Source organism: Alligator mississippiensis, chromosome 2 (genome assembly GCF_030867095.1).
Source record: "Alligator mississippiensis isolate rAllMis1 chromosome 2, rAllMis1, whole genome shotgun sequence".
Taxonomy (NCBI): Eukaryota; Metazoa; Chordata; order Crocodylia; family Alligatoridae; genus Alligator; species Alligator mississippiensis.
In genome coordinates this window covers 183,429,278-183,454,153 of record NC_081825.1, presented here as the reverse complement: position 1 = coordinate 183,454,153, position 24,876 = coordinate 183,429,278, and the positions used below count along the sequence as shown (strand labels likewise).

The 24,876-nt window shown below is 44.1% G+C and overlaps 1 protein-coding gene across 4 annotated transcripts in view; it reads left to right on the top strand.

The window, feature by feature from the left end:
* Positions 1 to 24,876, top strand: part of DEAF1 (DEAF1 transcription factor) — a 164,059-nt gene that overhangs the window by 121,728 nt on the left and 17,455 nt on the right. For 2 of the 4 annotated variants that reach the window (XM_014604256.3, XM_019485166.2), the window contains exons 1-10: positions 273 to 703; positions 5,902 to 5,999; positions 6,421 to 6,550; positions 7,569 to 7,715; positions 8,753 to 8,892; positions 9,664 to 9,729; positions 10,880 to 11,006; positions 12,558 to 12,686; positions 14,182 to 14,313; positions 23,968 to 24,218. In XM_014604256.3, coding sequence (XP_014459742.1) covers positions 460 to 703; positions 5,902 to 5,999; positions 6,421 to 6,550; positions 7,569 to 7,715; positions 8,753 to 8,892; positions 9,664 to 9,729; positions 10,880 to 11,006; positions 12,558 to 12,686; positions 14,182 to 14,313; positions 23,968 to 24,218 — 1,464 coding nt within the window. In that variant the 5' untranslated portion in view covers positions 273 to 459. Of the gene's footprint in view, positions 1 to 272; positions 704 to 5,901; positions 6,000 to 6,420; positions 6,551 to 7,568; positions 7,716 to 8,752; positions 8,893 to 9,663; positions 9,730 to 10,879; positions 11,007 to 12,557; positions 12,687 to 14,181; positions 14,314 to 23,967; positions 24,219 to 24,876 lie in introns of those variants that run through there. The other 2 variants (XM_014604257.3, XM_059722538.1) reach the window with 2 other exon arrangements.

Below are 24,876 nucleotides of genomic sequence, written 5' to 3'. Positions count from 1 at the left end.
CCGCCATATAGGATGCCGGTTTCCCTCCTCCCCCCAGAAGTCCTCCAATGTCCCGGCAGGCTGTGCGCAGCGCGGCTCGGGCCCCTTCGAGCGCGTTCGGCCATTGCCGCCGCCCGGCGCGGGCAGGAGAGGAGGCCTCCGCGGAGCCCTTCGGGCCCCCCGCCTCGGCCGGGTTCGTTGTCCTTCGGGCTCGCTCGGCACTGCCCGCCGTCCTCCGGGCAGGGTCCGAGCGCGCTCGGAACTCTTCGGCTCTCCCCGCCGCCGCTTCGGAAGCGCTCGGGCCCGCTCGGGTGAGCGCCGCGAGGACTCGGGCGCGCTCGGCCCTCGGGTGGTTACGGCGGGCGAGCGGCTTCGGGGGCGGCCCCGAGGGGGCTCGGGCGCGCTCGGAACCATTCGGGCCTGCTCGGGGAGCCTCGGCTCCCCTCACTACCGTGCCCCCCCCCCCGCGGGCCGCCGCGGATGGAGGACGCCGACTCGGCGGCGAAACAGCTGGGTTTGGCCGAGGCGGCTGCAGTGGCTGCAGCGGCCGCGGTGGCGGCGGCAGCGGCGGCCGGAGCCGAACAGCAACGAGCCGAGGCGGCGGGCTCGGAGTCGGAGGTGGAGCCTGAGGAGCAGGTGACTGCCGTAACCGTGATGGCGGCAGATGCCGAACACATCGAGATGGGTACCGAGTCCCTGCCGAGCGCCGACGCCGCCTTCGCAGGTCAGGTCGGAGGCGCATGCGCAGCAGAGCGTCCTTCCCCCCGCTTTTCCCGGGCTTCGCGCATGCGCGCTGAGCAGTGGGGCTCCTTTCCGCTGGGGTTCCTTTCCCGCCTCTTAGCTTGGCGCATGCGCGCTTAGTGGGGCTCTCCCCCTGTGGGGGATTCCTCCCTCATCACTTAGCTTGGCCCATGCGCACTGTTTAATGGAACTCCGCTGAGGGTTCCCCTCTGTCCTTGGCCCGGCGCGTGCGCATTGAGCCGTAGGGAACTCCAGCTTGTAGGGCGCGCAGCTGTAGGACGCCTCGGGCTTGTCCACACTGCCTGGGGTGGGAAGTGGGGCTTGTGCCCTGCTCTCTGCTGTGCGCTGGGCGGATGTCTCCTGGGTTCCTGCAAGACTTGTGCCTGCAAGGTAGCTGCATGCCTATGGCATGGTTCCTAGCCTGGCTGCCCCCACCCAAGCCTGATGTGCCACGGGAAGGTGCCCCTTGCTGCAAGAGGGGCCAGGGCAGGAGTGTTCATATACCCTGACTGCTTGCCCTCACCTCGTGCCACTGGTTTTGCTGCCTGTGTGTGTGGCTGTGTGCCTCGGGTTGGACTGATGTCACCCTGTATAGCTTTACAGCAGAGTCTGTGGCGGCATCTGCCTAGCCCCAGAGGCAGTGGCAGAGGGGATGCTGTTGCACTGACTTTTTACTCTGTGCTAGTAGGTGGAGCGCAGGCTTTCTAGGGAGCTAGGTTATGTGCCCCAAGCACCTCGTCTGAGTGGCAGTTGCTACTGGTGCTGGTGAGACAAAGCAGGCGGAGGTGTCATAGCATGTGGCATGACGGCGCTGTGTGGGCATGTCTGGTGGCGCACTACAGCCTGAGCTGTGCTGTCCTGCAAGCAGGAGGCCAGTGAGCTGACGAGGCCAACGAGCTTTAGCTTCACTCCACTGAAGTAACAACAACCTTGGGGCAAAAATCGCAGTGGAGATGAGGCACAGGTAGTGTTGCCCTCACAAAAACAAAGTCATCACTCTTCTCCTCAGCACCCCCTTCTCTCCTCTCCCACCTCCAGCTTCATTTTTACTAGTTCCATCCAGGCAAAAACTCTTGCTTCTAGAGTTCATTAAGCCTTTACAGCAAGATCCATATCCTGGTGTAAAAACAAATGTTTCTTGCAGTGAAAACACAACCTTGGTTAAGCAGTATGTAATTATACATTTGACTCTCTCTTCCTGTCTAATCGCTGTTTCTGTCATGTTAACTACTGTCATAGTTGACTATATCCTGACCTCTAATAATACTTTACATGATAAAGTCCTGTTTGGGCATTATTTAATGAATCCTTAGCATACCACTGCTGGATATGTTATTATCTCTGCTTTCCAGGTGGCAAGACTGACAGGCATAAAATAATTAAAGTCAGGCTACCTGAGTTGCAGGACTAGAAAGAAGGGTCTGTCAGCCCTTTGCTGCTTCTGACAGTATTGGCATCGCTGTTACACTAAGCATTAATTTTCCCCACACAGAATAAAGTGGAAGAGACTGTCCTTTCTCTACCTCAGCTCTTCACTTTGACATTTTCCTCAAATGCTGAATGTTGGAGACAATATCTGCTATTCAGATTAGAAAAGTTTTTCCCAGAATAATGGCTTTGTTCTTCATGTTCATATCTTACCCTGGGGGTGACTTTGGTGTTTTCCATTCCCAGAATGATGAAATCCTTTCTAGTATGCCATGAAATAAGGTAGCAGAACTCAACCTAAGTAGTGTGTGTGCTCTGAATGACTTTTATGGGTAGGGTGGCCATATGTCCCAGATTTGCCAGGACAGTCCCAGATTTTATAGGTTGTCTCAGCTTCCTGCCTGCTGGAGAAAATTTAAGCAGAAATCCCAGATTGGCGAGAAACTTGGAGGTTTGTGTGGGCAGGGTTGGAGCAGCTGTTGGGATGTTCTGGGGAACATAGTGCTTTTGTCACTGGAGCCAGGGCTGGGGCCAGGGCACCGCACAGGCTTTGTCTCCCCTGTGCTGACTCTCAGCTCAGGCCCCATCCTGGCACCTGCAGCTACATCCTGGCCATGCACTTCTGGACTGCACTGTCACGGGCTGGACCAGCCTGGCGGCACATGGCCAGGATATTGCTGTAGTTTCCGGGATAGAGCCGGAGCCAGGAGTCAGAGAAAGCCCTCTCAGTGCCCTCAGCCTGGCTGGCGCACTGGCCTTGGCTCTGGTGAGATGCACTGTACTCCCAACAGCTGCTCCAGCCCTGCGTGCTGCTGCACACTGCCCCAGCACACACACATGCATATGTGTGTGGAAGTGTGCGTGCCCCCTGGCATCCCCCCCCCAAATCTTGGATTTCCCTAACCTAATTATGGTCACCATACCTTTCATAGGATCATGCACTGTTAAAAAGTGTGTTAGTTTTGTGGGTCCTGTAGAATCTGGCCTTATGAAGTTACACATACATGACATACAGCACTCATTTTAGATACTTTCAGTTAGAGGAGGGAAGGTTCAAACATGCTCATGTTTTTATAAGTGCTATATATATACCTTGTCATTTTTGTATAAACCACAAGATGCCATAAGTTTTTACCTAATTTTCCCTAAAAATAAACCTAAACATCAGTAGCAGAGAACAGAACAGAAACAGAAGTAGAGAGAGAAACTGGAAAACCCTCTAGCTTTATATCTAAACTCACACTTTAAGCAAAGTGTCATTTAAGACAGATGCATTTTAGGATAGATTTCTTTTGGGCTGGTCAACAAGTGCAGCATGTTTTGGTGGTAGCAGTGATTTATTATGTAGATTTCATAGATTTCATAGACATTAGGGCTGGAAGGGACCTCGGAAGATCATCGAGTCCAGCCCCCCGCCCAAAGGGCAGGACGTCAGCTGGGGTCATAGGATCCCAGCAAGATAAGCATCCAGTTTCATCTTGAAGGTGTTCAATGAAGGCGCTTGAACAACCTCCGGCGGCAGGCTGTTCCAGACCTTGGGGGCTCGGACAGTAAAGAAATTCTTCCTTATGTCCAGCCTGAAACGATCTTGTAGTAGTTTGTGACCATTCGTCCTCGTCATCCCTTGGGGCGCTCTGGTGAACAAACGTTCCCCCAGATACTGGTGATCACCCCTGATAAACTTGTAGGTGGCCATCAGATCACCCCTGAGCCTGCGCTTTTCCAGGCTAAAGAGCCCCAGGGCTCTCACCCTGTCATCGTAGGGTCTGCTTCCCTGACCCCTGATCATGCGCGTGGCTCTTCTCTGGACTCTCTCAAGCTTCTCCACATCCTTTTTGAATTGTGGAGCCCAAAACTGGACTCAGTACTCCAGCTGCGGCCTCACTAAGGCCGAGTACAGGGGGAGAATGACGTCCCGGGATTTGCTTGAGAAGCATCTATGGATGCAAGCCAGCGTTTTGGTCGCTTTACTAGCCGCAGCATCGCATTGCAGGCTCATGTTCATCTTGTGGTCAATGATGACCCCCAAGTCTCTTTCTTCCGTAGTGCTAACCAACATAGCACTGCCGAGCCTATAAGGATGCTGCGGGTTTTTCTTCCCAAGGTGGAGAACCTTGCATTTATCGGCATTGAACACCATCAGATTTTCATCCGCCCACTTGCTGAGCCTGTCCAGGTCAGCCTGGATCACCCGCCTGTCTTCTGGCGTGGATGCTTTGCCCCAAAGTTTGGTGTCATCGGCGAACTTGGCCAGTCCGCTTCTGACTCCAGTGTCCACATCGTTAATAAAGATGTTGAACAGTATGGGTCCAAGGACAGAGCCCTGGGGGACCCCACTGGTCACAGGACACCACGATGAGTGACTTCCATCAATTACTACCCTCTGGGTCCGACCCCGGAGCCAATTTTCCAGCCAGTGGATCGTGGGGGACCCAAGGCGACAATTGGCCAGTTTCTCCAAGAGACGATCATGGGACACCAGATCGAAGGCTTTTTTGAAGTCAAGATATATGACATCAATCTCATCTCCCTTGTCCAGGTGATAGGTCACCTGGTCGTAGAAGGAAATGAGATTGGTCAAGCAAGACCTACCCGCAACAAACCCGTGCTGGCTATCCCTTAAGATGTTGGTGTCGGCCAGTCCATTAAGGATGGCCTCCTTAATAAACTTTTCTAAGATCTTCCCCGGGATAGAAGTCAGGCTGATGGGCCTATAGTTAGCCGGATCCACTTTCCTCCCTTTCTTGAAGATAGGCACCACGTTGGCCTTCTTCCAGTCTTCGGGCACTACACCAGAGTGCCAAGAGTTTTCAAAGATCCGCGCTAGAGGCTGGGCTATGATGCTCGCCAGCTCCTTGAGTACCCTGGGGTGAAGATTGTCAGGGCCGGCTGACTTGAAGGTATCCAGCTTCTCAAGATGTCCCTTCACAAAGTCAGCATTAATGGAGGGCAGGGGATCATCCTCACCCGGACTTCCCGGCCCTGTAGCAGGCACGGGCGTCCCATGGGGCTGATGAAAGACCGACGCAAAGTACCTATTTAATAGGTTGGCTTTTTCCTGGGCGTCAGTTGTCAGTTGCCCCATCTGGTTCAGCAGGGGTCCAACGTTGCCCCTGCTTTTCCTCCGGCTCCCCACATATCTGAAAAAGGACTTTTTATTGTCCTTGATGCTCAAAGCTAGCTGGAGTTCAGTTGCAGCCTTGGCTTTCCTGTAGCCTTAGGCAGGCAGGGACTCTGAGGTTTTCTGACTGCAGATGCTTCCTCAGCCTGGTGAAGGGTGTTTGTACCCAAAATCTTGCAAAGAAGAATTTTTCCAACTATTTTAGTTGGTCTGAAAAAAGATACCAGATTTACCCAAAGAACCTTGTCTTCCTTTTTATCTTGCATTTTGTCAGTTGCTGTATTGTTTAACCATGTTAACAGTTTTCACCTGTCCTATAGGAGCTTCATTTTCCATCTGTTAATCACATGCTGCAAAATACTGTCCCTGCTTTGTTTAAATCTGATAAACCAACCCAAGTCTGAAGAGAATGATCAAAGTGACTTTTGTTTCTATTATCAAAGAATCTCTATAGGTGCCCTGAAACACAGAACAGATTTTCAGGGAAAAGAAACTGGAAAAAATATAAAGAAAAGGGAACATAATTGCATTTTGTGGGGGTTGGGGTGTTTGGGTTTTTTTGTCATTTAGCATCCAACCATGGCCTGTGGATATAGTTGAATATTCAAGTTCACTTCTCTTTTATATTGTAGAAGTGACCACGGTGACCGTTGCCAATGTGGGTGCTTCTGCAGACAATGTCTTCACCACATCTGTGGCAAATGCAGCATCTATTTCTGGACACGTGCTGGTAGGTATATTGTGTGCCAAGGCCTCTGCTAAGTCCTTTGTAATATCTTAGGATAAGTGAAACTCTTGGATTATGTCTGGCTGTGGTAAGATAAGAGGGTGCCTTTATGTAAAAAAATAAAAAAATAAAAAAAAAATGCAGGAATTTGGGTGCATTACCCTCAGTAAAATCAAGAGTTGCAAGAGTCAGGTTTTTCTTTGTCAGTCTGACTGTATATTTCCCACCTCCCCCGGGGGATTAAGGACCTGAAGTATGTGGCTTTCCACTCACTTTTCATAGGGCAGAATTTGGTCAGTTAGAGGCCCACTAACCCATCTAGCTATTCCCACAGTAAATTACAGTAATAGGGTTCTTTCCATTGGAGCCCAAAACTAACTTATGTTTTAATTATACCAATTAAAACTCTTTATCTCTTCTGTAGTCTGGAAGAACAGCCCTTCAAATTGGGGACAGCTTGAATACTGAAAAAGCCACTCTCATAGTGGTCCACACAGATGGCAGCATTGTAGAAACCACAGGGTTAAAGGGGCCCTCAGCACCTCTCACACCAGGTATAACACAGTCCTCTGTTTTCAGTGTTACTCCCTTGGGGACATGCATCTCCCTTTATGTCAGTGAAAGTGCAGCACATTGGAGAGCTCTTTGAAGTCATGTTATAAAAATTTTTGTTACCTCTTGAAAACCTGTTTCTGTTTCCCTTACTGAGTAGTGCCTGGGAATAGGGGAAGAAATATTTTCTCCCCGTTTCTTCTATCAGAAATCTATTTCATTTTCTCATTCCTTGATTCAACCTTTTGCAAATACCTGTACAGGAAACTGTTACCTTTTCTTTGCTACTCATAAGCTATATGCAACAATATATGTTTCCCCTCAGAAGATGAATTTTTCATTTTAATTTTATTTATTGATATTGGAAAAATGTTGCAACAATGATGAACTTTTGTCTCCTTTTTCCATACCTGGATTAAGTTTTTTAGAAGAAACAACATTTTGGACATAGGCCTATTTCTACTGAAGCCTCCTGTTGATCTTTGAAAGTCGAGAAAACTCTTATTTCTATTGCTCTGTTTGTAAAGATTGCACTTTGGCTGCTGTGTTGCTGTTTCCTTTCTGTCCACGAGATGGCACAATGACTCTTTAATACTGAAAACCACATTTCCGAAATAAAAAATAGAATATGGGAAGTACCTAACCCATCCAGCCTCCCTGAGCTAAAGCAGTCTACAGTGTTATGAAGAATTAAGTTTTAAATGACCCAAGTTAAAGGAAATTCATTGTTTTTGAGGGAAACTATTTCCCCATTTATTTAGACTCATTGGTAGGAAATGTTTTCCAATAATCATTCACCTTTATTTTCTGTCTGTTTTATATCCTAAATAATGTCACTGGTCTGGCAGGTGCTGCTAACGTATTCTCTATTCTAAATTAAAATTAAATCCATCTTAGTATATTTTTCTTGCTTAGTCTCCAGCAGTTAGGGTCAGTTACTCTACAGCTTTGTTACAAACAATGAAAAGAGGTGTTCACTGGGCCTTTTGTTTGTTTCACGTTTTTTCACTTAACCCAAAGGTCCTCAGTCTCCCCCTACGCCTTTAACACCCGGTCAAGAAAAGAGCGGAACAAAGTATAACTGGGACCCATCAGTGTATGACAATGAACTTCCCGTGCGGTGCCGCAACATCAGTGGAATCCTATATAAAAACAGGCTTGGCTCAGGTAAAAATGCTTTTCATGTTTCTTCCAAAGAGAGGAAGAGTGACTTTCAGTTCCTCAGTTGGTGTCCACTGGTTTTAATTTCAGTGCTCTTAGAGCTGTTTCACTGGTAGCCCGCAAGGGTTTAAGTTGTAGCTCCCAGGCTCCTGCTGGCAGTCACTCCCCCATGGCTCCAGCTGCAACAGTTGCTGAGGGTTCTGGGCTTCCTCTCTCTCCTCTAGATTTCAGTGCCTGCCCTTGCCCAGTATGGTGTGACCTGGGAAGTTGAGGGTGAGCCTGGGCTACACTGCATGTGGGCATGCAGTGTAGCATTGTGTGTGTTGGGGGGGAGGGCGGCGGTATGGGCACACAGTACAGTGGGTGGGGGTGTTCCATGCTGTGTGTAGCCCAGGGAGGCAGTGGTTTGCCTTGGTGCAGCCTGGGGCGGGATGTTCAGACCCCAGCCCTTAGAAGCTGGATAGCTCTGTTCTTAAAACAACCTCTTATAAATGTAAGGGAGTGATTCCAGGCCAGTTTGGGCATTGCTGTCCTTGGGTGTTTGGTCCTTGCCTGTCTGGCTGAGTTTTTCTGAAGTGTAGAAAGCCTGAATTCTTTGGTTGGGTGAGTGCTTCTGTTTTGCTTTGTGCTGGCTGGAGCCATCTACCTACAGATTCTAGGGCCTATCACTGCTCTGGTTTATGTGAGGTCTATGCTAGGAACTTTCTTCACAATCCTACAGGTTAGGGCCTTTAAAAAAAATGGGAGAAAAGTTTCACTTTTGACAATAATGGCTAATGGGGTAATTTCTACGTGCCACAGGTGAGTGGAGTCTTCAGGCTAGAGGTAGGTGCATGTGAAAGTAGAACTTGGAGCAGGCCAAGCATACAAAAATGAGCAGGCAGTGGTGCACACTGGTTATTACAGCCAAATTCTTAAGCAGATACAATTACCTGATATGTTGGGAGCTGCCAGACCAGTGTGTTAGAGTGTGACATGCTATGGCTTGACTACTTCACTGCATGTATACCTTTACCATCAGATGCTGTCTTGCCTTATTTCAGGAGGCCGGGGCCGATGCATTAAGCAAGGGGAAAATTGGTACAGCCCCACTGAATTTGAAGCCATGGCAGGAAGGGCCAGCAGCAAAGACTGGAAAAGAAGTATCCGCTATGCTGGGAGGCCACTACAGTGCCTTATTCACGTAAGATTAAATCTGCTCTTCTCTTTGCTCAAGAGGAATTGGGGAGAGGGGAGTTGGAGCATGGACTATCCAGCATGCTGGCCAAAGATTTTGTGCCCTGCCTTGTTCTTAAAGTCATGGTAGGGAACAGGAGTATGCTGACCTAATTGGACAGGACAGGGAGGGGAGGGAAAAGGTGTTACTATAGGGTAGTTCAGTAACAGCAACAGGGTTACAGCTACATTCCCCTTCAGAGGTGTACGGCAGACATGTTCCAGTGCTGCACCCTGCATGACAAATGGGGAAATGAGAGAGCCTAACAGGGCTCTCCACTGGTGCTGTCTCCTTTTAATTCAGTAACCTGAGCACCTTTACTGTTGTTTTCCTGGCTGTTTTCAATCCCTCATCCCTTAGTAGATTGCTCAAGAGACTTTATAAGGAGCTTTTAAGGAGCTTGTGATACTATAAGGAGCCTGACAAGAAGTGCTGCATTCCTGTTAAACAGGCCATTGACACCTGATGGGCACAGATCTTTTAAACAATTCCACACTTGTTCACCTTCCTTTTCTCTTTGCTTTGAGAGAGTTCTTCCCCCCTTCAGCATTTTCCCTGCCATTCCCTTGATTTTTGAAGAGCTGTTGTTTCTTTTGTGATCCAGGGGCCTGGAATTAGATATATTCTCATTAGGAGTAGCCTGAAGCTGTTGCTTGAGTATCTTCAAGATTGGGAAAGGGGAAGTGAAGAGTTAATGACTCTCTTTTTAATGGTGTCTCTGTAATCTTGCAATTTCAGGATGGGATTTTAAACCCTCATGCTGCCTCTTGCACTTGTGCTGCCTGCTGTGATGACATGACCTTGGTGAGTCAGAGCTATAACCAGTTGTTTGAAAATCAGTAGGGTTGGCCTCCTAGACTAGTGGCAGTCAGTTAAGATGCTACATGGCAATCTGAGTTCCCATCATGAGCATCCTGACCTTCCTGGTTTGCCTGTGATTGGGGGAAAGGTAAGAGCACCTATTTCCCAGAGCTGTCAAATGTCTCTGGTGTTCAGAGCTGCTACAGAGTAAAGCTGTTTCTTTTTTATGAGCAAACAACTTATTTGCTAAAAACAAAGAAGAAATTTGGGCACTGAAACTGTTTGAGGGTTGAAGCTGAATTTAGCAAGTAACTTTAGCTGAAGAAAAATGGAAACAGTTTAGAAAATCAAAAGTATTTTGTTTTGACATTTTTTAAACAAAAATGCTTTGATAATTGATTTTAAGATGGTATTTTAATTTCAAACAGTGCCAAAATTAAGACAGAGGTTAAAAAAAGAATGATCTGAAATGCCTCACTAAGAAATCCCTTCATTTAATCACTAGCACCATTGTTTAGGTTTTTTGCTTTTTCTGAGAGACATGAACATTTTTTTCCCAAGCAAATCCTTTTTATTCCCTTCACTCCCATTTTGGTCAGTGAGCTAAGAAATTAATTATTATCACAGCTTTGCTCCTTTGATAATCATGGTAGGAAGCTATACCCACATCTTTCTAGCTGAAAGGAGCATGGTATGGGAAATTTACATTGTTCTCAGAATGTGGGTGAGAGAACAGGGATTTGATGGTACAGGTGCAAAGCTTGTTGGCAGATACAGAGTTTGCCAAGACCTGTGAGATCCCAGTCTTCAGCTTCAGCCATCGTTAGTGATGACTCTGCAGTGACTCTATCAGCTGTAGGGTGGAGATCAGTAATACCTTTAAAGATTGTGGACCTTAAACTTTGTTTTGGCCTGGAGTGGCGAAACAAGAACCTGTGCTGGAGTCTGTAATTGGCATTTTAGTCAAATGCAGCAGTGTCTTTCTCAGCCCAGTTTTTTACTTCCTCAGGGGTAGCTGAGGCTTGCAAATCAGTGCAAATATGCTCTCGGCATTTCTGGGGAGTCAGAGTAAACATAGGTAAATCCCAGAACCACAAAAGCCTTTGTAAGAAGTACCTGTAGTAGCTGAATAGCTGCCTTCTCTTTCATCCAGAGTGGCCCAGTGCGGCTCTTTGTACCTTATAAAAGGCGGAAAAAAGAGAACGAAATGCCTACAACTCCGGTGAAAAAGGATTCTCCTAAAAACATCACCCTGCTTCCTGCCACAGCTGCTACCACTTGTAAGTTTCTGTTTCCTGGAAGAGACTTGCCATTTCTTTGTCACAAGAGAGCTAAAACCTATTTTGTTACTGATTTTCATATTAGTGACACCCTAATACAGAATTTAGTGAACACTTGTTGCTCTTATTTGCTTGCCACTGGCACTTCTTTGATTTGACAGCAAACCTAGTCTGGTCTGGTTAGTTCATTTTCTGTTTTGGTTCTCGTGCACTAGCACACCACTGCTGTGTATGAAGTGAATGTACAGTAGGAAAACTTTCAATATCAGGATCGTCCAACTATTTCTAGAAAAGCAGATTTTATAAGAACCTTAAATCCTTTCATACTAAGTTCTGCAAAAAAAAAACCTTGCTGTCAGTGAGACCTTGATTCCCATTTCTGTTATCCATTTGCTCTAGTAGTGTTGGGAGATCTGCAGAGCCTTGGCCTTGTTTCATAGTGATTTAGAAGTAGATTTTCAAATTTCAGATTTTCACTTAAGCATTTTACTTTAGTTGAAAGTCAAGTCACTGGAAAGGAGGCACTTAGAAAAGTTGACCCTTTGTGCATCATTGGAGCTGTAGACTCTGTACCCTGTGCTGGTCTTTTGTTTTCTAGATGCAGGGAGGACCTGCTTATTCTGCCTCATGCTGTTTCTTGAAACATACTGCAAGTCTGACTAAGTTGCTGGAATTGTACTTTAAAACATATTTGAATGCATTGGTGTTCTATATTCAACTAAGTGTCATAATCAAGTAAAGAGATGTCTGAATATGTGTTTGTAGACAGATCATTTTAGAACAAATCATCTTGAATGAGTATCTGCAACCACTTCTAAAGCAAGGCTGTTTTGACACCCATCTGAGCAAACAGCAGGCAGAAGGGTGATTCAAAATGGCAACTATGGTGTCTTTCCTTGAACTGAACAGAAAAGATAGATTTGCTTTGAGGAACCTTATAAATACCAAGGCCTTTGTCTTTGGCACTGTAGCATAGCAGGATTTTGTGGCTCCTGTTTTGCTTGCTATTCCATGTCTAAGATTGGATGTTGGTCATCCTCTAAGGAAAATATGCTGATACTAGTTCAGAGACCCAAACCACATTGGAAAGAAATTGAAGCCAGTTGAGTTTTTCAGGCTAGTGAAAACTGTTCTCATTAAAGCTTTCACAAATTAGATTAGCCAGGAGCTTGATGGAATTCCTGGGCCAATTGGTTGACTTCTTCCCTGCCCCTTCATTGGCTTCTGAGGTGTTGCATCACCTACTTAGAGATTGAAACAGCTGTGCATCAGGAGAAATAAATAACACTGCTGTGAAATGTTCAGGTCTCCCACTTACAGAGATGAAAATGAGACCTGACTCTGGGTGGTTAAGGTATAAGCAGTGAATTCAGAAACCAGAATGTGATTTTCATTTATCATTCTAAGGCATGGAGCTGTATTCTGAATTTTGATAGCACAGATTACTTACTGATCTGTGACTTCAGGTGACTCAGACCAGGGCTATCAACAGCTAAACAGCCTAGCCGTCGAGCTGAATGCTAATGATTAAAGTGTTTCTACTATTTTCAGTCACCGTGACTCCTTCTGGACAGATCACTACCTCTGGTGCTCTGACTTTTGACCGTGCATCCACTGTGGAGGCCACAGCTATCATCTCAGAAAGTCCATCCCAAGGCGATGTTTTCACTGGAGCCACTGGTGAGAGCTCAAAACTCATATGCGGTTTGCAGTAATGATGTACTGAGAAGAGTCTGAACTCCTGATGCGAGACCTAAAGACTTTGAAAGCATCAAGGAAGCTTATCTTCAAGGGCTTAAAGGGTGTTAGATCACCCAGTCTCCTTTCTTTAAAACAACTCCATCAAATTGAAATCTTCTCAGTTTCATAAAACCAATTTAAAGCAGCTTGTTGCTGTAACTGCACCTGTGTCCCCCTCTCCTTTTTTGTTCAAAAAAACCCAAAACCACACAGGAGAAAAAGAAAACTAGCTCTGTAATGAAACTGAGTAATTGAGAAATGGCTCAAATGCCCACAGTAAATTTAAAAAAAAAAAAAGAGAGATTTTTTTCCTTCCCTACTCTGTCAGTTAGAATTCTGGTATTATTTATAGTAATGCTGGGTACAGTTTTTCAGTGGGATTAAAAAAAAAGAAATCTATGGCATCTCCTTAAGGCTTAGTACTACTTATAGCATGTGAACATGATGAATTATATAGATCAGTTCAGACTCTTCAAACAGAAGATACAAAAATTAACAATACTAAACCTTCATAAAATGCTTTAAGATCTACTGATAACTCAGTGATATATAAGAGCTTGCATACTAATTGAAAACATTCACTGAAAGTGAAAAATACTGTTGTATATCCTATTGTTAGAAGATCTGTTATTTATTCATGAGTGAGTACTAGCTGCTTGACTTTCAAGCTATGCAGAGTACGTTGTGTAACAATTTTCATGTAGCATCCTTCATATGAAATATCAACAGCTCTTTTCTGTAAAGAGATAGATTAATGAACTGTAGTGTAGTACTTTCTATATAGTCAGAAGGAAAGTAAAACCAGCAGCCTAGTGATGGGGAGGTGGATTTTGGAATAACTTCATATTTGGGCTGTGTTGATTTTTCTCCTGCAGTGTGGACAAGGGCTCCCTTGCCTTCTATGCAAACATAATGGATGACATGAAAAGGGAATAGAAGGAGATGAAAAAGCTATTCCAAGTCATTTGAACATAATATAGGCCAATTTGAATTGAAGCACGAGGGACAGCTGAACGTTGCAGTGTGGGTGGATGTTCAGTTGTTCTTGGCCTTGTAAGCTGGAACATGAAACCTATGTTCTGTTCAGAGTTTTGCAGGACATGGGCAAGTCCTGAACATGTATTGTGCAGCCTTTGGGGACCCAGGTACCTCTTTAAAGCATTTGGAATCTTTGGGTGAAAGTGAAAATATAGACATAGTGTGGATGAGAACAGGTGAGCGTCTTTAAAAAAACCTTAATATATAACAGGAGATGCACACTGCTAAATGTGGAGGGACTTCTTTTATGGTAGTAGTCTCATATCATAAGACTGTTTCCTATTGACAGTGCTCCTAGTTACTACAGTTTTTAGGATCCATCATCACAAACCAGGCATATAAAACAAGTCAAAGCTGTGTTTATAATATGGTTTTATAATACTCTTTGTTCTTTCAGTAGTACAGGATACTAATGTCCAGCAGCCTTGTCGAGTCAGTCATCCAGAACCCCACTATCCAAGTTATCAGGACAACTGTCAGATTTCACCTTTTCCAGAAGCTGCACTGCCAACTTCTCATCCCAAAATAGGTAAGTTTTGTTGTCTCTGAATGAAGAGTTATCAGTAGCTGGGTTTACCCCATAAACTCTACTTCATCCTCAGCTAGAGATTGTCACAGGAAAATTAATTTATTCTTAGCTTGCTTATTTGAGCTAATGTTGATGAGCTCACTTCTCTTTGTAGAGATTTTAGTGTCCTTCTTGTCCTTAAGAACTTTGAATTATTGGTTTGAATTTATTTCCTAAATCTTACAGCTTTCTGTTAGCATTGTTTCACAGAGCTGTATTTTCATGGCTTTTGTTCTAACCATGATGTACCCATTCTTTACCACCAATTCAAATTCAGGTGCAGCGATTTCCTGAAATTCCCATTCTTTGCAATGAATCAACAAGTTCTCAGCCAATTTTGTAGGAGGTTTTTTGACAGCTCTGATTGTATGATTCCATATATGCAAATCATTTCTCCATGCCCAGAGCCAAACAGATGTCTTGCAAGGATCCTGTTTTAATTTTGTTATAGGTTAGTTCTGCTGAGGCCAAACTATGTTATGTTGGGAAGGTGATAGTAGAGATGTTAAACGTGAAATAAGCAGTTAGGAATGTAAAGAAGCTGAGAGGAAGGTGTTTTGCTTTTGTGTTATCATGGTGTTATCTCTTTGCTGCATATTTTTTTTTGTAGGACTAAATCTTAAATCTCAGAAAACTTACACATTTACCCCCAAACATTTGTAAAAACTACTTTTTGGCAGTCTTGTAAAATGTCTGCTTATGCTTCTTGTTTTTGAAAGAGATGCTACCCTTGTTGGTATCTTATTGTAGACTGCAAGGGTTTGGGTTTTTTTGTGAAGACTAGCACAGTTTTTCAGCAAACTCTAATACTCTGTCTAATACGACCCAGTCGTTGTGTGAATTTACCTCCTTTTTTAAGGTTCAAAACAGTTTTGTGAGAGCTTGCTATGCAACCCTCCTTTTTTACATTGTGCCAACTTTCTTAACTGGTGGCTGATGAGGAATTAGTGGCTGCAAATCTACCACTTAATGTTATTTGGGTTGGCAGAGTCAGCGGATAGCTGATCAGTAAGGGTGCATTTTGTATTTGAGAATTGCCATCCTGCTTTCAACTTGTCTATATTCTCACTGGCTGGGATATATTTCTGTTTCTGCATTGGCACCAGAGGCTTAGAGGCTTCCAGCTCCCTGGATCTGTGACTTGGTTATGCTGCATCGGCTTTCCTCTAGTTGCAGTGATCACACAAAAAGTTTAATGTGGTCTGAGGCTGTGTCTTTCACCTGATTCCTCTGAGCTTAGATGCTGGAGAATGCTCATCTTCCTCTCCCTTCCACTTTTCTTCTGGCCCACACTGCTTCCACCCATTTTCTCAGTGTTCAGTACAGAACATACAGAGAGGTCTTTGCAAGTTATGGAATTAGAAGTAAGGGGTATTGGAAGCAGGGGCATACTGGTAGCTGAAACTCCTTTTTCTCTTTAGACTAGCACTCACAATCTGTACAACAAAAATAATGCCTTTTAATGTGACCTGAATGAATTCTTCCTTCAGAATGTTTCTTTCTTGAATACTTATGCCAATAACTGGAACAGATTTTGGTTGAAAAAAAAATTACCATTTAGATCCATATTATCTTGACAAGGGAAGTGGCCTGTTAAGAGTCTCTTCTTGTGAGGGGCTGACTGCCCTTCCCACCAGGGATTGTTTTGCTGATACGTTAATCTTGGAAGGAACAGCTTTGGTAGGTGTTGCAGAAAATCTTTTTATTTGTGTGCATGGTGGGGTTTGAAGAAAGATCTTGGGGTTGAATCCACAAAGGTTATTTGAGCATCTAAACTTTTGATTTTGGGCAAGTGCACCTTGCCCCACATGCTTTGGTGCGTGGCAAGTTACCCCCGGAGTTGTAGGGGAGGCTGGGGCCAGCACTGTGCAGCCTTACCTGAGGGCCGCCTCTTGCAGCCACGATGATTCTTCTGGGTAGAGCCTGGCTGGCAGCTGCAGCATGACTCCAGGCAGCCTGGCTCCGCTTTTTCAGTGGTATGTGCTGCCCATGCACGTGCTGCTCCATTTTTTTTTTCCCTGCAGGTTTTTTTGACCCCTGGATATCCAGGGGTCAAAAAAGCCTGCAGGGAAAAACAACAGAGCAGTACATGCATGGGCAATGCACCCTTGCAGCACAGAGAACACCTGCTGTGCAGTATGTGGCACTGCAGACATGTTTGAAGTGCCACACACTGCACAGCCACACTTGTCTGGATGCAACCATAAGGGTTGTTTCATAGTGCCTTTCCACCTCAGAGTTAGTATATCACCTGAATGCAAACTTCGGAGCAAATGGTCTGTATCTTTTTCTGATCGTGAAAGCTTCACTTAATATAGGAAAAGTGTTTCCACTGTCCAACACCCTCCACCTCTTATTTTTACCCCGTTACTTCTCTGAGCACTGTCTCAGCCTGAGAGCGAGTCTTGATTTTAAACTCTGACCTGTTTCCGAGGTACAGGAAAAAGCAGTTCAAGTTAGAAATGTGGAGTAATACTTTGCACTTTTATATAATATACTTTCGGATGCTCAGAGGAAAGGATTTACATGCAAGTAAGCCTTGTAGCCCCTGAGGAGCTAGGAAAATGCTCCTCAGGGGCTGTTATCAGTGCTCTGGAACTGGTGAGATGAAGTGACTTTTCCAGTCCCATAATAACTCAGTGGCAGGAGCAAACACAATTCAGTCCTGAGTCCAGAAAAGTGTTCTTTGCCTCTAGCAATGAGTCATTTTCTTAGTAGTCTGTAATGAGGTGTTTTGCTTTTTGTAGGTTTGTCTGGAAATGCTTTAAAAAGAAAATCCTAAGCAGTTTGAGCCTTCACAGCAGACATCTGTCAAGACTTACAACAGAGCCTAACATGTGCCCCTTTTTGCATTATTTGAAGTCAAATTCATGGCATGTGTTGTTTTTTTTTCTTTGTGTTCAGCTATAGAGTTGTCTTTCAGTACACTCTTTTTTAATGTAATTTACATTCCCTTTTTAACAAAAGCAGAAATTGAATTCCAAACAGTAGTAGTGGGAGAGTGGTATTTTTAAAAAAGTTAAATAAGGGCTGAGTCAAAAATTTAGAAGACAAGAGTCCTGGATGAGGGATAAGATGATTTAATAGGACTTTTGTTTCTTTCGTTCCTGTGGTTCTGGGAAGCCAGTCAGCACAGCGCCAGATGGATGTGTGTTTGAGCAGCAAATTAAATGCTAATATTATTGACACTGTGGAACTGAAGGGGAACAACCCTTTTCTTATGTTCTGAGAAATAGATGTATAAATACAGGATTGAGACAGTTTATGAACTGCTAGGAATAATTACTTTCCTTCTTACTTTTTGAACCCTTACAGTGGTTCAACACTCATGCTTTAGTAAGACAGACTACGTTGAAGTTAAAGACAGTGCAAGGTAGCACCTAATGCTGCTTAGATGTGAAAACAAAACAAAACAGCACTTTACTTTCAGCACATGCCCAGAAGAGGCATTGCATTAGTTTGACCTGGCTTGCCTAATGTCTGTATAGATCCTGTACTTCACCAGGGCTTTTTGGTGCTTTTATAGCTGACTGAATCAGCTGTTAGATAAAAGTGTGAGAGAGCCCTGCTGAAATGCCCAATCTATATAGACGCTGGGGAGCCAGGTTAAACTGAAGTGCTTCCTCTTTCAGTTAAGCACTGCTTTTTGTTTTCTTTTTTTCATGTCTGTCAGCAGCCTTAAAGATGACCTGCCTTCTGCCTGATTTCAGATGAACTCAGTACCATGAGCGTAGGCTGGTAGGTAGCCATGTTAATCTGAAGTTAGGTAGAAGGTAGGGTAGTGTGGCATCTTAATGAGTTAGTCTGTAAGGTGCTACACTGTCCTGCCTTCTACCCATGTCCAGACTGCAAAGCAGAGATTTGATTAAATAATTACCATGCAGCTCAGAATCATAAATATTTACCTCCATTCTCCTGACAAAAATTGGGTTTTGGCACATTGTGCTTGTATATTTCTAGGCTTGAAGCCTGCCTGGATAGCATATTTTCTGGTTTGAACTTGTAGATAATAATAAACAGTGTCCTAATTACTGTATTTATAAAACACTGAAATCTCTGCTGGACATGTTGCAGATATGTGAGACTTTCTATAAGATGGGAAGATTCTTCAACTAGCTGGCTAACTTGCAGGCTTTGCTATAATTCTCTGTAGAGCGGAGCTGTCCAACTTTTAAGTGGCCAGAGGCTGTAGGCCCCACAGGCTGCACCAGCAAGGGCTGCCTGCTGTGGGGGCAACATCAGTGGAAGGGGGCACAAACCCCGCCAGGTTGCTTGCCACCCATGGGTGCCCCAGCTCACCTTCAGCTCCCCCTCTACACATACGTTTCCCATGTGTTCCAGGCTGCTGGCTCCTCTGGTACTGCATGCTGCGCTGTGCCACCCTATCCCCTTGGGTGGGAGCAGGAATTAGAAGCCAGGGGAGGGAGAGTCTTGAGCCCCTTGCTGCAGCCAGAGCAATGGAGGGGGGGAGGCTGGATGGGAACCAGGTAGCTGCATGATGGCCTCTTGCAGGTTGCCAGTTGGACAACCCTGACACAGAGCATCCTTCCACGTGAGTTTTCATTTTAACCTCAAATTAACATTTGAAATTTTAATAGCCACAGTTCACACCACCACAGGGAGTAACGTAATAAATTCATGCTCCATCCAAAATGCAACCTGACTGAGGATTAGATCTCTCTTCCTCATTTAAGACCTGAGTAAATATTGGCCTTTTTGCCAGCTAGGGGGAGGGTGGTTTTAACCCTTGACTGACATTTATTAAGCCTTGTTCTAATGCTAAGATGTGTAACTACTTTGTATCAGATAACATTATCAAATGTCAAACCTTGGTCTTGGATTCTGCAGGAAATCCAGCACTGGAAAAAGCTTCTCTGCAAATAGTCTCATGTGAAAGATGAATGTGTCTGATGTCCATAACTAAATATAATAGCACTATCACCATGACATTCAAACGTTTGCTCTAATTTACTACCTTAATAAAGCCTGTAGAGCAAAGTGGCAGTTACCTGCATCTACACTAGGTAAAGGTCACATAGTTGACACACAGTTCTGTACTACAGTGCATTGCTTCTGCCTTTAGGAAGTGCTAGCCTCCATCTAAATTGGTGGCCAGATTCCTCTGGGTTTTGTCGCTTGTGCCAAAAGTGATAATTTATGACTTGAAAAATGTTGTCATGTTGTTACACTGATTCCAGTCCCTGACTTTCAGCCTAGTCATATTCAGTTACGTGGAAGCTCTTATACTTAAATCCATTTTGCCTCAACAGCTTTGCTAAGCAGAGGCTCATTTGAACTAGACCTGCATTTTATATGTAAAGATGCACCAGAGCAAGTAATTCACTGCAGCTTCACTTCAGAAGGGCATGTAAAGCCACCCCACTTTTAGGTAGCATTTGGCTTGTGGTTAGAATTTAGCCCATCCTTAATTTTAAGCCCAGTATGAATTGCAGACTTGAACAAGGCTTTGTTCCTGAACTTCGGTTTTATAAGGGACTGCTATATGCTGGTTCCATTTTCATGAGTTCTGTTTTCCAGTCCTGAGAGAAGGAGACCAAAATACTGATTTCCTGATTTTTGCTTTCACAATTGCTGAGATCTCAATCTTCTTAGAGAGAGTCACCTGAAAAGCACTGTGATTAACTAATGAAGCAATCCTTATAATTCAGAAATCTTCTGACATGGGGAACATTGTGTAAGAGAAGTAGATGTTCTTTTCCTATTAAAACTAATGGAAACAAAGGATCCAGATCCTTTAGGGATACCTACTGTTTTGTTTTATTTTCAAGGACCTTCCCCTGTGTTAAACTTTCTTTCATCCTCCAGTATCCAAGAAAAACCTGGCATCTCATTGCTACCATTTTAGTGAGATCCATAATTTATAACCTTCAGCAGCTATACGGCTGTCTCCAGGCCTGAACTAACCTTTCCGACACTACTGATGCCCTACACAAAAAAAGCCTGACCAGAGGCTGTATAAGCTGCAGTTACTGGTGGAAAGCAGCTGTTATATTCAGTTGTATTCCTAGAGCAGGTTGTCCTTGCCAGATGGAGAGGCAGGCTTGATAAAGAAAGCAGCATTATTCTTACACTTCTAAGAGAATAGCAGAAAATGGAGGAAACTGAAAACAATTTAAATGGCTTAACTAGATCCTTAATGGTATCATTCCAGCTGCATTGCACATGGCTTTGTGATAGCTGGGATAGCACTCTAAGACTACCTCCATCTCCAGCATCTAAATGTGCTATTGTACATTTAAAATAAACCCTTGTATTTACATTGGCTTTTGATGAGTAGGATGTTAAAAGGTATCTGGTTTGATAGTGGTAACCTATACTAGCAACTTCCAACTTTCTAAGCTTCAGCCTGTGCTTGTCTTTTTTATTCTGTCTCGTGAATCCCTGCCATGGATTCTTTCATCTTCATACCCAAACAGAACAGAAGGATACTTTCTGAATATGCCAGCAGAGGGGAAATTCATAGTGTCATACCATGTTCTTTCCATACTTTTATAGCTAACATTACAAGAGGGGATAATTTTCCACAAAGCACAGGTACCTTGGATATTTAAAAATGAAAAAGTTCTTGCAGGTTTTCTCCCTTTTTGACCTGTAATAGAAAGGGAAAGGTAGTAGCAGTAGTGTGAGCTAGATCTAACACTACTGACCTACAAAAGAGCATCAAAACTGACCTGTCTCAGGGAATCAAACTAATTCTTGTCTGTGAAATGCTGAGATGGTGTTTCTCCTCATCGGACTGGAAAAGTCTTTCTTTTTGCACCTTTAAATATTTATTCCATACTGATTTAAAAGGAGAGTTTCCCACATGAAGCATGATATAACTGTGAGCTTAAGTTAAAAGGAGTCCATCAGCTTAAACACTGGCCTTTGCACACTGCACTGCAGTGACAAGTTACTCTCACCAAAAATTCTGGCTCCTTCTCCAGTGGGGACAGCCTGGCACATCACACCCAGCCTGCTGCCGTCAGGTAAAGGTCATTCTTTTCCACTGCAGCCCAGTTTTACAAGCAGGATTTTGTTTCATCTCCAACAGGGTGTAAAATCATGTTTAAAGAAAAGAATTTTTGCAACGTAGCTTAGGAACTCCTTACCCCAAACTGTTGCAGGCCAGACATAGGCTCCTGTTCACTTAGGGTTGTGTCTTAGTTGAGGAGGGAGACAGGGATCAATTATAAGGCTGAACGCTATTGGGAACAGAGAGGCACAAATGAGAGCTCTGAGAAAGCATTGATTCCATCGATTGTAAGCTATCTTCTGTCACTAGGGCCCCTGACAGACGTTACGCTTAAGACATGATTAGTCTGTTAATCACATCTTAGTCCACTGACAGACATTAAATTAAAGGCATGATGGAATCTGATGCACAGTTCCAACAACCATGCCTTCAGCCATGCCACACAATACACATATAGCTATTTAATATATACATCGAAAAAATAGTAAATCTTTGAAAATTGATTGGACTTTTCTAAATTCCTTAGCAAGTTGCCTTATTTAAACTGGTAAACTTAGAAAAAATCATGTGAGAGAAAAAAGAAAAACTATGTTTTTTTTCTAATACACCCCACATGTGTCTGACCCATCTATAGTTAGAATGCCAGATTTTTTTTTTAAAGGAATATAGAGTTAGTGGGGATTGCAGACACAGTATGCACACTCTTCAGTCAGAATTGATTTCATTCTTTGATTAAAGATTTTGTGCTACAATTAATGCTAGCACAAAATGTAGCTAGCTTCTTATCTCCTCTATGGGTCAGTGCAGTTGCAACACTCGGGGTTCATGCTTTGCTGTGTTAAATTTAGCTGAGTGACAGGAGTCCATGGCAGCAGAGAACTGGCCCTGCATGCCTAGTTTTTCAACATTCTTGCATTTAGGTGATTTTTTTTAAAGGTGCATAATTGGCTGGGCTTCATCCAAATAGAACAAGTATGGCTAGTCCTGGCTGTAGAGGGTATCCCTGCTTCCCCACAAGGCCATGTGCTATAATTGCATTTCTCAACACAAAATCTGGCCCGCTTATAATGAACAAGGCTATTTCCTCCAGTTTCTTGTCTGCCTCTCTTCCTGGTTCTCAATACTGATGAAAATATGGTGTTAATCATTTGCTTGCTTGTTCTTCTTAAGCTGGAAAATCTCCTGCTGTGGCTCTGTTCCTGCTATGATGGCTCAGCTGGCTAATACCATCTCTGAAACCAAGAGCAAAAGTGCATCTCTTGATATGTACCTCTGCATACTACCCTGTGCAAGCCCACCTAACTCCTTGTATGGAGGACACAAGCACAGGCCAACATTTTCAAATCTCTGGAATCAGACATTTTAAGTACTTCAGTATCACTTTTAAAGGATTAACCATCATCCAGGTTTGAAAATTTTGGCTGTGATACATGCCTTCTTGTCTGGTTGGCTTGCTGCACTATTAGGTTCATCTGTGGGCTTCTACAGTAATGTTGTAAGGGTGGAAATGTCATTCCCCAGAGGACTTTTCAATATACCAAGGGCTGTGCAGGTTCTGGAAGGCCAGAAAATTAGTCTCATTGTTCACTTCTTCCCACAGAACTAGTTTTTATCATTAAACTTTCATTTAATAATTTTCTGGCCTCCATAGTGGTTGAGAACTTCAGAAATGTGACAAGGGTGTAAGTGAACACAGAGTAGCTAAACATCTGCTAGAGGGCCAGCCCAATGGTGTTTGACTGACTCACCCAGGGGAAAAATATGGGGTAATGCTGAGCAAGATTTAGGAGCTCTTTGTGGAAACTACCAACAGCGGGAGGAATGTTCTTCACCGAAAGAGGCAAAAGCAAACTGTGAGAGTGGCTTTGAACTTCTTGGGTCAGCAAAACCGAAAAGAAAGCCTGAATCAGTAATTTCAGAGTGTTAATGGAGTATCAGCTACCTCCACTACTCGCACACTCATCTTCCTTGAAACTTAAAAGAGATAAATGTCAGCATTGATTCTTTTCACATTGACTGTTATAGCAGATGTCTCTTAATACCATTATAGCAAATGCTTCTAATGGAGATGTCTATTCCAGGGCCAAGTTATACAGTGTTTGGCATCTCAGGTTTCATGCATATACCCCAGCTCTTTCCAGCTCAACCATCAGAACCTCTATCTCTTCTAGCTCTCCCCAACCATTTTTTGAAAGCCATTCTGCATTGCCAATAGCCAGAGTTATAATTTGCTGAGAGAGAGGTAGCATCTGTTTTTAAGTAGATGAGGCATCTTCAGATATTGTGGTGCTTGGGGCATAGAAATATTCAGGGCTGAGTAACAGCCAAACTGCATTAGGCTTTGCTGGAGTGTACTGTAACATGCTATTTCCTTCTCCTAATAAGTAAAAAGCTTCCCAGATACTTCCTGCCTTCCAGGCTAAGTCATCCAGGTCCGAAAGTCCTGCATGTTCTTCACTCATCCAGGTCTGAAAGTCCCACCGTGTTTTATTCCTTGTAGCTCTGTCAGAGTGCTCCATTTGTTGCTTTGATTATGTTTGTTTAGCCGGGTCTTGGTTGGACAGAACTTTTGACTGAGATGTTAAAGGAGCTGAAACACTTTAATCCTGTGTACTTTGTTTTGCTTTCTTAATATTTAGTGTTGACGTCACTTCCTGCCCTGGCTGTGCCACCCACTACCCCTACCAAAGCCATATCCCCTTCAGTGGTGAATGGGCTGGAGATGACAGAGCAACGGAGCTGGCTGTACCTGGAGGAGATGGTCAACTCCTTACTCAACACAGCCCAGCAACTGAAGACTCTGATTGAACAGGCTAAACAGGCCAGTTCCTCCTTCCGTGAGGCTGCTGTTACTCAAGCGAAAATTCAAGCTGACGTGGAGAGGAAAGAGGTAAAAATGCTGGAAGATCTAGGATGGTTTAGCTCCTAAGTGTCTTTGCTACCAGCTGCTAAGTGTGTGCACAGTGACTGCTTGCTGATGATGGTAGCAAAAGACTGGCTGAAAATAGTCTAGTGCTAAGAAAGGCTGGGTTCTAACCTTTTCCCCCATCCCAATCTTGGAGGTTAGCAAGTCCACTGATCATCATGCAGAGGAAAGAGGGCTCTAGGATTTTCAGAAGCTGAGCATGCATAGCAAATAGTTTATTCTCTTTGCTGTAGATGATCTATATCCTGAGCCATGATATCGGGGTTCTAATTGGAAAGGGGGTGTTCATTTCATACAAGATGTACATACCACACGACCAGAGAATAAAAGGCATGGCTAATTAGCCAGATGTTTGCTGTGCCATCTTTATGACAGGCTAGCAAATGTTTAAAAGAACGTACTTGGGCTGTGAGTTTTCTCTTGGAGGAGCAAAGGCTGTGGTAGAGTGGAGTTTGTGGGGAAGTTGGACAGGGCCAAAATGTTTATTTCAGCTCTTGAGAACTTTTGTTGATATAGTTTAAAAAATAAAGTTTAGCTAAAATCTGTCCCTGTGGTAGGAATGTGAAGCAAGATCTCATTGCTAGTAATCTTAGCCCTGACAGGCATGTGCCTCTCAGTCTCT